This window comes from Haliotis rufescens, unplaced genomic scaffold, assembly GCF_023055435.1.
Source record: "Haliotis rufescens isolate VD_foot unplaced genomic scaffold, xgHalRufe1.0.p SCAF_46, whole genome shotgun sequence".
NCBI lineage: Eukaryota > Metazoa > Mollusca > Gastropoda > Lepetellida > Haliotidae > Haliotis > Haliotis rufescens.
Window position 1 is genome coordinate 3,050,837 of NW_025964179.1, and position 11,065 is coordinate 3,061,901.

Genomic DNA, 11,065 nt, shown 5'->3' on the forward strand with positions numbered 1-11,065 from the left:
GATTTTGTTGTACATATGTGTTGCCTACCTGGATTCGTCATGGAAATGCATGTATAATTTGGTATATGAGAAACAAACACGTCTTAGAATTAGTATTTTCCACAGCAAAATAAACCTAAGTCGTGGATGGACCAGTGGTCTAATCAGCTGATTAGAAAGCTGCTGTGGTTGGTTTGAATTCCAGGGTCGCCTTGATTGGTTTTCTTGTTTTGTCAGCGCCGTAACAATAACTGTCGGGCTTTCTTCACACATCAAGCTACCTCGCCATGATATATCTGATATAATGTTCAAAGCTGCGTTTAACCAAAGGTACTCACTTACTCACTAAGGAATAGGTTGACATTGTACAGCCAGACAATGCATTTTATCGCAGTTAGTTATATAGCAATGCTTATAATTAAACCATTTACTTTTCACTAACTAACTACTGTAACAGCTGATTTGGTTATAGTGAATGAACATTTAGCTGGCCAGCAATATGTTGACGACAATTTGCGTCCATTCGCTAGAATTATGCCGGACCACATCGTGCAGATCGTAACCGTTTATCTACGACGAGAAGGCATCCGGATATTGGACTGGTCCGCAAAGTCCTCTGACGAAGTCTAACAGACATTTGTCGTCATTACACCGTCACTGGGAAGAAACATAGTCATATTTCCCACTCTCACAATACCTTTGACATTTACGTACATATTCTTAAAGCCCCACCCTGACTATAAATAGCCCGCAAGGTGGCGGTGTTTCAGTTTCGAACAATGACTGACAATGTAAACACAACCGAGTGTCGGGAGAAACTTTTTGAAAACCATACGGGAACAAGATCACCATTGACCGTCAAACTTCGTATCAACTTAAAAGACAAACCCTGGATACCACAAATGGCTCCATATCTAGATCTAAGTCAATACATCTTCTGTAGTGTTATCATAAAAATGTGTTTGGCGTCTACATCAATCACAGTAGACGGAGCTTATTTACGGTTGCGCTATTAATAGCCAAGCACATGGTCAATGCATTTGTGGTCAAAGTGTATTGTATGTTTTTACGACAGAACAGCAGCAGAAAAACAGTTTCGGTAATGTAACAGTAACAATACATAAATACGAAATTGACGACACGATTCTTTCAGTTCAATCCGAAAATTACAGATATGTGTTTAGTTTTGGTCATTTGCATTCAGATTATATTTATAAAACTTACAAAATTACACCGATTTCTCAACTAGTGTTTAGGAAGGGGCCTTATTTGAAGCGCCAATATTTCTTAGTTTGACTACAATATATGATTATGTCACGTGTATCAACGTAACAATGCACATAAGGAACTGATAAAAATGTAATGAAATACACTAGATGTTTTGACCCACTTTAGGCGTATGTAGATAATATTGTACTTACGATACACGACAACTCCAAAACACATATTCCAAGACAACTTTAATTATGTATTTCCTTTTCTTTCACAGCATTTTCACACACAAAACTGAGTTTGATCATTAGATCCACACTTGTCCCATGTCTTGTTCGGGGGATTTACATACACTTCGCGCACAAGTTTTAAAATACAACCCGGGATCCCTTTCCGTTTTGTCCACTGTAATCCCTCAACTTCTCCAACATTCCAGAGGTATTGCACTGTTTTCGAATCGACGAATTTCTGCAAAATGGTGGCCGCACCATTCCCTAACTGCGATTGCATGTGCTGTGTCACGCACGGTTGACAAAAGAAGTGTGAACATCTTCTTCATCTGGTTCCAGATGCATGTCATCGATCCCAATTGTGTGGATCGATGCTCATGATGTCAATCACTGGATTGTCTGGTCCAGACTCGATTATTTTACAGACCGCCGTCATATAGCTGGAATATTGCTGAATGCGGCGTTAAACAACAAACAAACAAACAAACAAACCACGGTACAATGTCTCGAATGCTTTCCATGAGAATCAAAATTCATTTGGGTCCGGGATACGTTATGGAACGCACCAAAGTGTCATGGATAGATCACGGAATGTAACAATGGGACTGCCATAGCAAATTGACGTAAATTTATGACGTTTGAGGTTTATTTAAAGCTTTGGATTGGATGATATTGATGAATCCCATCGTTGGTTGTTGTAATGGGATACACGTTGTTTAAACTGCGACATAAAAAATAAACATTTCCAACATCTTGCATCATCCAGGCTTGGCCAAAGACAAACTGGAATAAGAAATGTTTTATTTAAGTTGCCCAGAAAGTTCTGTTTACGCAATCCAGGCCATGCAGCATTAGGTACGTTTGCCTCGGATGTTGGCCATTATTCATAGTGACTAGTTTAGCCCAATATTTTACACATTGTGTTACATAGATGAGAAATAATAAAGGGCGACAACTTTCTCCAAGAACAGAATCATTACAAGGCAGAGGCAGATACAGAATTATTTTTATATACTTAGTAGGAACTCTCTCAATTTGATCCATGACTTCGTATCCCCAAAGTTCGGAGCCGTATGTTAGGATGCGCAGAACCACGCCATCGACAATCTTAGCGAAGAATAAGTATTACAGGAGGATCACATGAGCTTATATCAGTATAAGTACATGTATTCGTATGTATACCTCTTGTATCATTGGGGGCACGGGTGGCCCAGTCGTCTGAGGCGCCGCGATTCGCTGTGCAGAGTTGCGTCCCCTGGACACGCCAGAAACCTATGATTGTGAGTTTATGATCCCCGATATTTTTTAGGTAAACAATTGACTTGCCTTTGCACCTTATCGCTGACACCTGGTGTCATCACTATTTGGTAGTTATTGATTAACGCATACTTATGATATACCGTATTGGACGTAATAAGTGCTCCGCTCTAATAAGCGCCCACGGCGATATTTGCCAATATATTGGCTAGTGAAGAATTCCAATTATCACCCCTTTCGATTGATCAATGTACACAAGACTTATTTATTCGTATATAATACGTGTGTTATATGCATCCTTAATTATGGAAAATTAAATTCTGGAAAAATACATCTGTCGTTTATAAACATTTCAGGCTGTCACCATAAACCACGAAATTCACGATCTTTCAACTCTGTTGTTTTTCACCAAAATAATATTCTAATAAGAGCACTCTATTTCAAATTTTGAAAGCGCCCTGGGTGCATATTATGTCGAATACGGTAGTCGAAATCGAGCAATAGATTTCTCATGGTTATAGAAAGAATTTTTACTCACAATTGAAAATGTTTTTGAAGCAAATGTAGGTTGTGATCTAAGGTGCGGGAAACTATGTGATGTAAGGAGCGTGGAAACTGAGTGGTCTAAGTTGCCGATGGGAGGTTCATTTGAAGAGAAGGTACAAATCAGTCTTGTAGCACGTTGACATAAAAATCAGAGGAACCAAGATCTTTATAAAAAGAGAAAAACACTTTCTATTGTCAGTGTCACAAATACTAGAATGATTTATGCCCGTGTTCTAATCTCTTGGCATCGTCACGTGATGTCCCTTGAATGTTAATAGCAGGAACATTAGTTTCAAGAGTCTTGTGTTCACTGTCTACCTGAACGTGAACCTTCAACCTCGTGGTAGCTGTTCCATAACGTCCTTTGTAGAAGGTGATCCTCTGTGACGTATGAAAGATGATACCCAGATATTTAATGGACTATCTGAAACTACTCCTGGAATTAACAGTTATTCTGATGTTCGTATTTTCAACATCAAGCATAAAGCAATGTGGACCTAAGACGATTGTCACTATCAGGAACGTTGGCATCAAGCTGTGCCAGTTTAAATGTACTGAACATGGCCTATGTGGGAGTTTTGAATAGGATATTGAAACTTTAACCTGTCGTTTATCAAGAGTGACCCAAAGAAGACCGAGAAGAAGGAAGGAGATATGAGTTTTTAAAAAACTTTTTCAGTTGTGAGTAAAAACTCTTTCCATAACCATATTGTTCGATTTCGACTACCGTATTCGACATAATATGCGCCCAGGGCGCTTTCAAAATTAGAAATAGAGTGCTCTTATTAGAATATCATTTTGGTGAAAAACAACAGATTTGAAAGATCGTAAATTTCGTGGTTTATGGTGACAGCCTGAAATGTTTATATACGACAGATATATTTTTCCAGAATTTAATTTTCCATAATTAAGGATGCATATAACACACGTATTATATACGAATAAATAAGTCTTGTGTACATTGATCAATCGAAAGGGGTGATAATTGGGATTCTTCACTAGCCAATATATTAGCAAATATCGCCGTGGGCGCTTATTAGAGCGGAGCACTTATTACGTCCAATACGGTATATCATAAGTATGCGTTAATCAATAACTACAAAATAGTGATGACACCAGGTGTCAGCGATAAGGTGCAAAGGCAAGTCAATTGTTCACCTAAAAAATATCGGGGATCATAAACTCACAATTGGGACATTAGTTTGGTCACGACACGTCAAATTTGGAAATATCCCTCACAGATCAACCGCGAACCATTTGAACAACTTGTGAGAAAAAGTCGTATGACACACTTTGAAACTGATGGTACATTAAAGGAAGGGCTAATAGTTGGAGCTGCTAAAATATTGTTCGACTCAAAGGAAAAGTTAACTTTGGGAAAGTTGATGTTACCAATCCGAGCAGAAGTTCTGCCCAACTGGTGTTCATGGGGATGCCTATTTCTAGCCTAGTTATCCTATCCCCAAATAATCGTCATTGAACAAGAAATTTACATGAATAAACATAAAAAATAATGATACAAGAGGTATACATACGAAAACATGTACTTATACTGATATAAGCTCATGTGATCCTCCTGTAATACTTATTCTTCGCTAAGATTGTCGATGGCGTGGTTCTGCGCATCCTAACATACGGCTCCGAACTTTGGGGATACGAAGTCATGGATCAAATTGAGAGAGTTCCTACTAAGTATATAAAAATAATTCTGTATCTGCCTCTGCCTTGTAATGATTCTGTTCTTGGAGAAAGTTGTCGCCCTTTATTATTTCTCATCTATGTAACACAATGTGTAAAATATTGGGCTAAACTAGTCACTATGAATAATGGCCAACATCCGAGGCAAACGTACCTAATGCTGCATGGCCTGGATTGCGTAAACAGAACTTTCTGGGCAACTTAAATAAAACATTTCTTATTCCAGTTTGTCTTTGGCCAAGCCTGGATGATGCAAGATGTTGGAAATGTTTATTTTTTATGTCGCAGTTTAAACAACGTGTATCCCATTACAACAACCAACGATGGGATTCATCAATATCATCCAATCCAAAGCTTTAAATAAACCTCAAACGTCATAAATTTACGTCAATTTGCTATGGCAGTCCCATTGTTACATTCCGTGATATATCCATGACACTTTGGTGCGTTCCATAACGTATCCCGGACCCAAATGAATTTTGATTCTCATGGAAAGCATTCGAGACATTGTACCGTGGTTTGTTTGTTTGTTTGTTTGTTGTTTAACGCCGCATTCAGCAATATTCCAGCTATATGACGGCGGTCTGTAAAATAATCGAGTCTGGACCAGACAATCCAGTGATTGACATCATGAGCATCGATCCACACAATTGGGATCGATGACATGCATCTGGAACCAGATGAAGAAGATGTTCACACTTCTTTTGTCAACCGTGCGTGACACAGCACATGCAATCGCAGTTAGGGAATGGTGCGGCCACCATTTTGCAGAAATTCGTCGATTCGAAAACAGTGCAATACCTCTGGAATGTTGGAGAAGTTGAGGGATTACAGTGGACAAAACGGAAAGGGATCCCGGGTTGTATTTTAAAACTTGTGCGCGAAGTGTATGTAAATCCCCCGAACAAGACATGGGACAAGTGTGGATCTAATGATCAAACTCAGTTTTGTGTGTGAAAATGCTGTGAAAGAAAAGGAAATACATAATTAAAGTTGTCTTGGAATATGTGTTTTGGAGTTGTCGTGTATCGTAAGTACAATATTATCTACATACGCCTAAAGTGGGTCAAAACATCTAGTGTATTTCATTACATTTTTATCAGTTCCTTATGTGCATTGTTACGTTGATACACGTGACATAATCATATATTGTAGTCAAACTAAGAAATATTGGCGCTTCAAATAAGGCCCCTTCCTAAACACTAGTTGAGAAATCGGTGTAATTTTGTAAGTTTTATAAATATAATCTGAATGCAAATGACCAAAACTAAACACATATCTGTAATTTTCGGATTGAACTGAAAGAATCGTGTCGTCAATTTCGTATTTATGTATTGTTACTGTTACATTACCGAAACTGTTTTTCTGCTGCTGTTCTGTCGTAAAAACATACAATACACTTTGACCACAAATGCATTGACCATGTGCTTGGCTATTAATAGCGCAACCGTAAATAAGCTCCGTCTACTGTGATTGATGTAGACGCCAAACACATTTTTATGATAACACTACAGAAGATGTATTGACTTAGATCTAGATATGGAGCCATTTGTGGTATCCAGGGTTTGTCTTTTAAGTTGATACGAAGTTTGACGGTCAATGGTGATCTTGTTCCCGTATGGTTTTCAAAAAGTTTCTCCCGACACTCGGTTGTGTTTACATTGTCAGTCATTGTTCGAAACTGAAACACCGCCACCTTGCGGGCTATTTATAGTCAGGGTGGGGCTTTAAGAATATGTACGTAAATGTCAAAGGTATTGTGAGAGTGGGAAATATGACTATGTTTCTTCCCAGTGACGGTGTAATGACGACAAATGTCTGTTAGACTTCGTCAGAGGACTTTGCGGACCAGTCCAATATCCGGATGCCTTCTCGTCGTAGATAAACGGTTACGATCTGCACGATGTGGTCCGGCATAATTCTAGCGAATGGACGCAAATTGTCGTCAACATATTGCTGGCCAGCTAAATGTTCATTCACTATAACCAAATCAGCTGTTACAGTAGTTAGTTAGTGAAAAGTAAATGGTTTAATTATAAGCATTGCTATATAACTAACTGCGATAAAATGCATTGTCTGGCTGTACAATGTCAACCTATTCCTTAGTGAGTAAGTGAGTACCTTTGGTTAAACGCAGCTTTGAACATTATATCAGATATATCATGGCGAGGTAGCTTGATGTGTGAAGAAAGCCCGACAGTTATTGTTACGGCGCTGACAAAACAAGAAAACCAATCAAGGCGACCCTGGAATTCAAACCAACCACAGCAGCTTTCTAATCAGCTGATTAGACCACTGGTCCATCCACGACTTAGGTTTATTTTGCTGTGGAAAATACTAATTCTAAGACGTGTTTGTTTCTCATATACCAAATTATACATGCATTTCCATGACGAATCCAGGTAGGCAACACATATGTACAACAAAATCTTTCAGTGTTCATTGGTTTTATTTCAAAGAAGTGCCATCTGAAAAGGAAAGCAAAGCTTCGGTAAAACACTAACAACAATGATGTATGCACAGCTTTATAATGAATCAAGAGGAAATATTGGGCCTAGTTTGCTTTGAACGTTTTCATCTTGTTATATATCCCGTGAATATTAAAGTTAATGTTACATTGCGTTAAGTTATGTACAAGAAACGTACATTGGAAATCGAAGCAGTGAGTGAGTGAGTGAGTATGGTTTTACGCCGCTTTTAGCAATATTCCAGCAATATCACGGCGGGGGACACCAGAAATGGGCTTCACACATTGTACCCATGTCGGGAATCGAACCCGGGTCTTCGGCGTGACGAGCGAACGCTTTAACCACCAAGCCTAGGCTACCCGACCGCCCCTCGAAGCAATGAAAAACAAGCTAACCTTGTCAGTTCCTTTGTTGAGGAGGTGTTGGCCTATCTTCGGCCTCCGGGACCTCCGGGACCTTCGGGACCTCCAGGGCCTTGTCTTTGTTGTCCTCCGGGACCTCCAGGGCCTTGTCTTTGTTGTCCTCCGGGACCTCCCGGGCCTTGTCTTTCTTGTCCTCCGGGACCTCCGGGGCCTTGTCTTTCTTGTCCTCCGGGACCTCCGGGACCTCCAGGGCCTTGTCTTTGTTGTCCTCCGGGACCTCCCGGGCCTTGTCTTTCTTGTCCTCCGGGACCTCCGGGGCCTTGTCTTTCTTGTCCTCCGGGACCTTCGGGACCTCCAGGGCCTTGTCTTTGTTGTCCTCCGGGACCTCCAGGGCCTTGTCTTTGTTGTCCTCCGGGACCTCCCGGGCCTTGTCTTTCTTGTCCTCCGGGACCTCCGGGGCCTTGTCTTTCTTGTCCTCCGGGACCTCCGGGACCTCCAGGGCCTTGTCTTTGTTGTCCTCCGGGACCTCCCGGGCCTTGTCTTTCTTGTCCTCCGGGACCTCCGGGGCCTTGTCTTTCTTGTCCTCCGGGACCTTCGGGACCTCCCGGGCCTTGTCTTTCTTGTCCTCCGGGACCTTCGGGACCTCCAGGGCCTTGTCTTTGTTGTCCTCCGGGACCTCCAGGGCCTTGTCTTTGTTGTCCTCCGGGACCTCCCGGGCCTTGTCTTTCTTGTCCTCCGGGACCTCCGGGGCCTTGTCTTTCTTGTCCTCCGGGACCTCCGGGACCTCCAGGGCCTTGTCTTTGTTGTCCTCCGGGACCTCCCGGGCCTTGTCTTTGTTGTCCTCCGGGACCTCCGGGGCCTTGTCTTTCTTGTCCTCCGGGACCTTCGGGACCTCCAGGGCCTTGTCTTTGTTGTCCTCCGGGACCTCCAGGGCCTTGTCTTTGTTGTCCTCCGGGACCTCCCGGGCCTTGTCTTTCTTGTCCTCCGGGACCTCCGGGGCCTTGTCTTTCTTGTCCTCCGGGACCTCCGGGACCTCCAGGGCCTTGTCTTTGTTGTCCTCCGGGACCTCCCGGGCCTTGTCTTTCTTGTCCTCCGGGACCTCCGGGGCCTTGTCTTTCTTGTCCTCCGGGACCTTCGGGACCTCCAGGGCCTTGTCTTTGTTGTCCTCCGGGACCTCCGGGGCCTTGTCTTTGTTGTCCTCCGGGACCTCCCGGGCCTTGTCTTTCTTGTCCTCCGGGACCTCCGGGGCCTTGTCTTTCTTGTCCTCCGGGACCTCCGGGACCTCCAGGGCCTTGTCTTTGTTGTCCTCCGGGACCTCCCGGGCCTTGTCTTTCTTGTCCCCCGGGACCTCCGGGTCCTTGTCTTTCTTGTCCTCCGGGACCTTCGGGACCTCCGGGGCCTTGTCTTTCTTGTCCTCCGGGACCTTCGGGACCTCCAGGGCCTTGTCTTTGTTGTCCTCCGGGACCTCCAGGGCCTTGTCTTTGTTGTCCTCCGGGACCTCCCGGGCCTTGTCTTTCTTGTCCTCCGGGACCTCCGGGGCCTTGTCTTTCTTGTCCTCCGGGACCTCCGGGACCTCCAGGGCCTTGTCTTTGTTGTCCTCCGGGACCTCCCGGGCCTTGTCTTTCTTGTCCTCCGGGACCTCCGGGGCCTTGTCTTTCTTGTCCTCCGGGACCTTCGGGACCTCCAGGGCCTTGTCTTTGTTGTCCTCCGGGACCTCCAGGGCCTTGTCTTTGTTGTCCTCCGGGACCTCCCGGGCCTTGTCTTTCTTGTCCTCCGGGACCTCCGGGGCCTTGTCTTTCTTGTCCTCCGGGACCTCCGGGACCTCCAGGGCCTTGTCTTTGTTGTCCTCCGGGACCTCCCGGGCCTTGTCTTTCTTGTCCTCCGGGACCTCCGGGGCCTTGTCTTTCTTGTCCTCCGGGACCTTCGGGACCTCCAGGGCCTTGTCTTTGTTGTCCTCCGGGACCTCCAGGGCCTTGTCTTTGTTGTCCTCCGGGACCTCCCGGGCCTTGTCTTTCTTGTCCTCCGGGACCTCCGGGGCCTTGTCTTTCTTGTCCTCCGGGACCTCCGGGACCTTGTCTTTGTTGTCCTCCGGGACCTCCCGGGCCTTGTCTTTCTTGTCCTCCGGGACCTCCGGGGCCTTGTCTTTCTTGTCCTCCGGGACCTTCGGGACCTCCGGGACCTTGTCTTTCTTGTCCTCCGGGACCTCCCGGGCCTTGTCTTCCTTGTCCTCCGGGACCTCCGGGGCCTTGTCTTTCTTGTCCTCCGGGACCTTCGGGACCTCCAGGGCCTTGTCTTTGTTGTCCTCCGGGACCTCCGGGGCCTTGTCTTTCTTGTCCTCCGGGACCTCCGGGTCCTTGTCTTTCTTGTCCTCCGGGACCTTCGGGACCTCCGGGACCTTGTCTTTCTTGTCCTCCGGGACCTCCAGGGCCTTGCCTTTCTTGTCCTCCGGGACCTCCTTGGCCTTGTCTTTCTTGTCCTCCGGGACCTTCGGGACCTCCCGGGCCTTGTCTTTCTTGTCCTCCGGGACCTCCGGGGCCTTGTCTTTCTTGTCCTCCGGGACCTTCGGGACCTCCCGGACCTTGTCTTTCTTGTCCTCCGGGACCTCCGGGACCTTCGGGACCTCCCGGGCCTCCCGGACCTTGTCTTTCTTGTCCTCCGGGACCTCCCGGGCCTTGTCTTTCTTGTCCTCCGGGACCTTCGGGACCTCCGGGACCTTGTCTTTCTTGTCCTCCTGGACCTTCGGGACCTCCAGGGCCTTGTCTTTCTTGTCCTCCGGGACCTTCGGGACCTCCGGGGCCTTGTCTTTCTTGTCCTCCGGGACCTCCCGGGCCTTGTCTTTCTTGTCCTCCGGGACCTTCGGGACCTCCAGGACCTTGTCTTTCTTGTCCTCCGGGACCTTCGGGACCTCCCGGGCCTTGTCTTTCTTGTCCTCCGGGACCTTCGGGACCTCCGGGGCCTTGTCTTTGTTGTCCTCCGGGACCTTCGGGACCTCCGGGGCCTTGTCTTTGTTGTCCTCCGGGACCTCCGGGACCTTCGGGACCTCCCGGGCCTTGTCTTTCTTGTCCTCCGGGACCTTCGGGACCTCCCGGACCTTGTCTTTCTTGTCCTCCGGGACCTCCGGGACCTTCGGGACCTCCCGGGCCTTGTCTTTCTTGTCCTTCGGGACCTTCGGGACCTCCCGGGCCTTGTCTTTCTGGATTTTCTGGACCTCCAGGGCCTTCATTTTTTTGTCCTCCGGGACCATCCTGAAGAGGATAGCACCAACATGTGGCAACACAGGAGAGCGCCAGTAGTACCAGGAAAGTCTTCATAT

General features: G+C 45.9%; 1 protein-coding gene across 24 annotated transcripts; it reads right to left on the reverse strand.

Annotated features, from left to right (window-relative positions):
• Positions 1-7,352: 7,352 nt before the first annotated feature.
• On the reverse strand, positions 7,353-11,065 carry LOC124119325 (protein PELPK1-like). Of its 24 annotated transcripts, none has more exons than XM_048383301.1 (15): positions 10,868-11,065; positions 10,793-10,834; positions 9,608-9,715; positions 9,392-9,466; positions 9,284-9,325; positions 9,143-9,217; positions 8,960-9,025; positions 8,894-8,926; positions 8,744-8,818; positions 8,645-8,677; positions 8,462-8,527; positions 8,396-8,428; positions 8,096-8,245; positions 7,786-7,996; positions 7,353-7,390 (listed from the first exon to the last, which is right to left on the reverse strand). In XM_048383301.1, the coding sequence occupies exons 1-14, from the start codon at positions 10,994-10,996 to the stop codon at positions 7,790-7,792; spliced, it is 1,134 nt and encodes a 377-aa protein (XP_048239258.1). In that variant the 5' UTR covers positions 10,997-11,065; the 3' UTR covers positions 7,353-7,390; positions 7,786-7,789. The 24 variants fall into 24 exon arrangements, with proteins under 24 accessions (XP_048239258.1, XP_048239245.1, XP_048239241.1 ...); XM_048383288.1 differs by having other exon boundaries at positions 8,462-8,536; positions 8,603-8,677; XM_048383284.1 differs by lacking the exons at positions 8,744-8,818; positions 10,793-10,834 and adding exons at positions 9,533-9,607; positions 9,848-9,931 and having other exon boundaries at positions 8,462-8,536; positions 8,603-8,677; positions 8,819-9,025; positions 9,683-9,715; positions 10,928-11,065.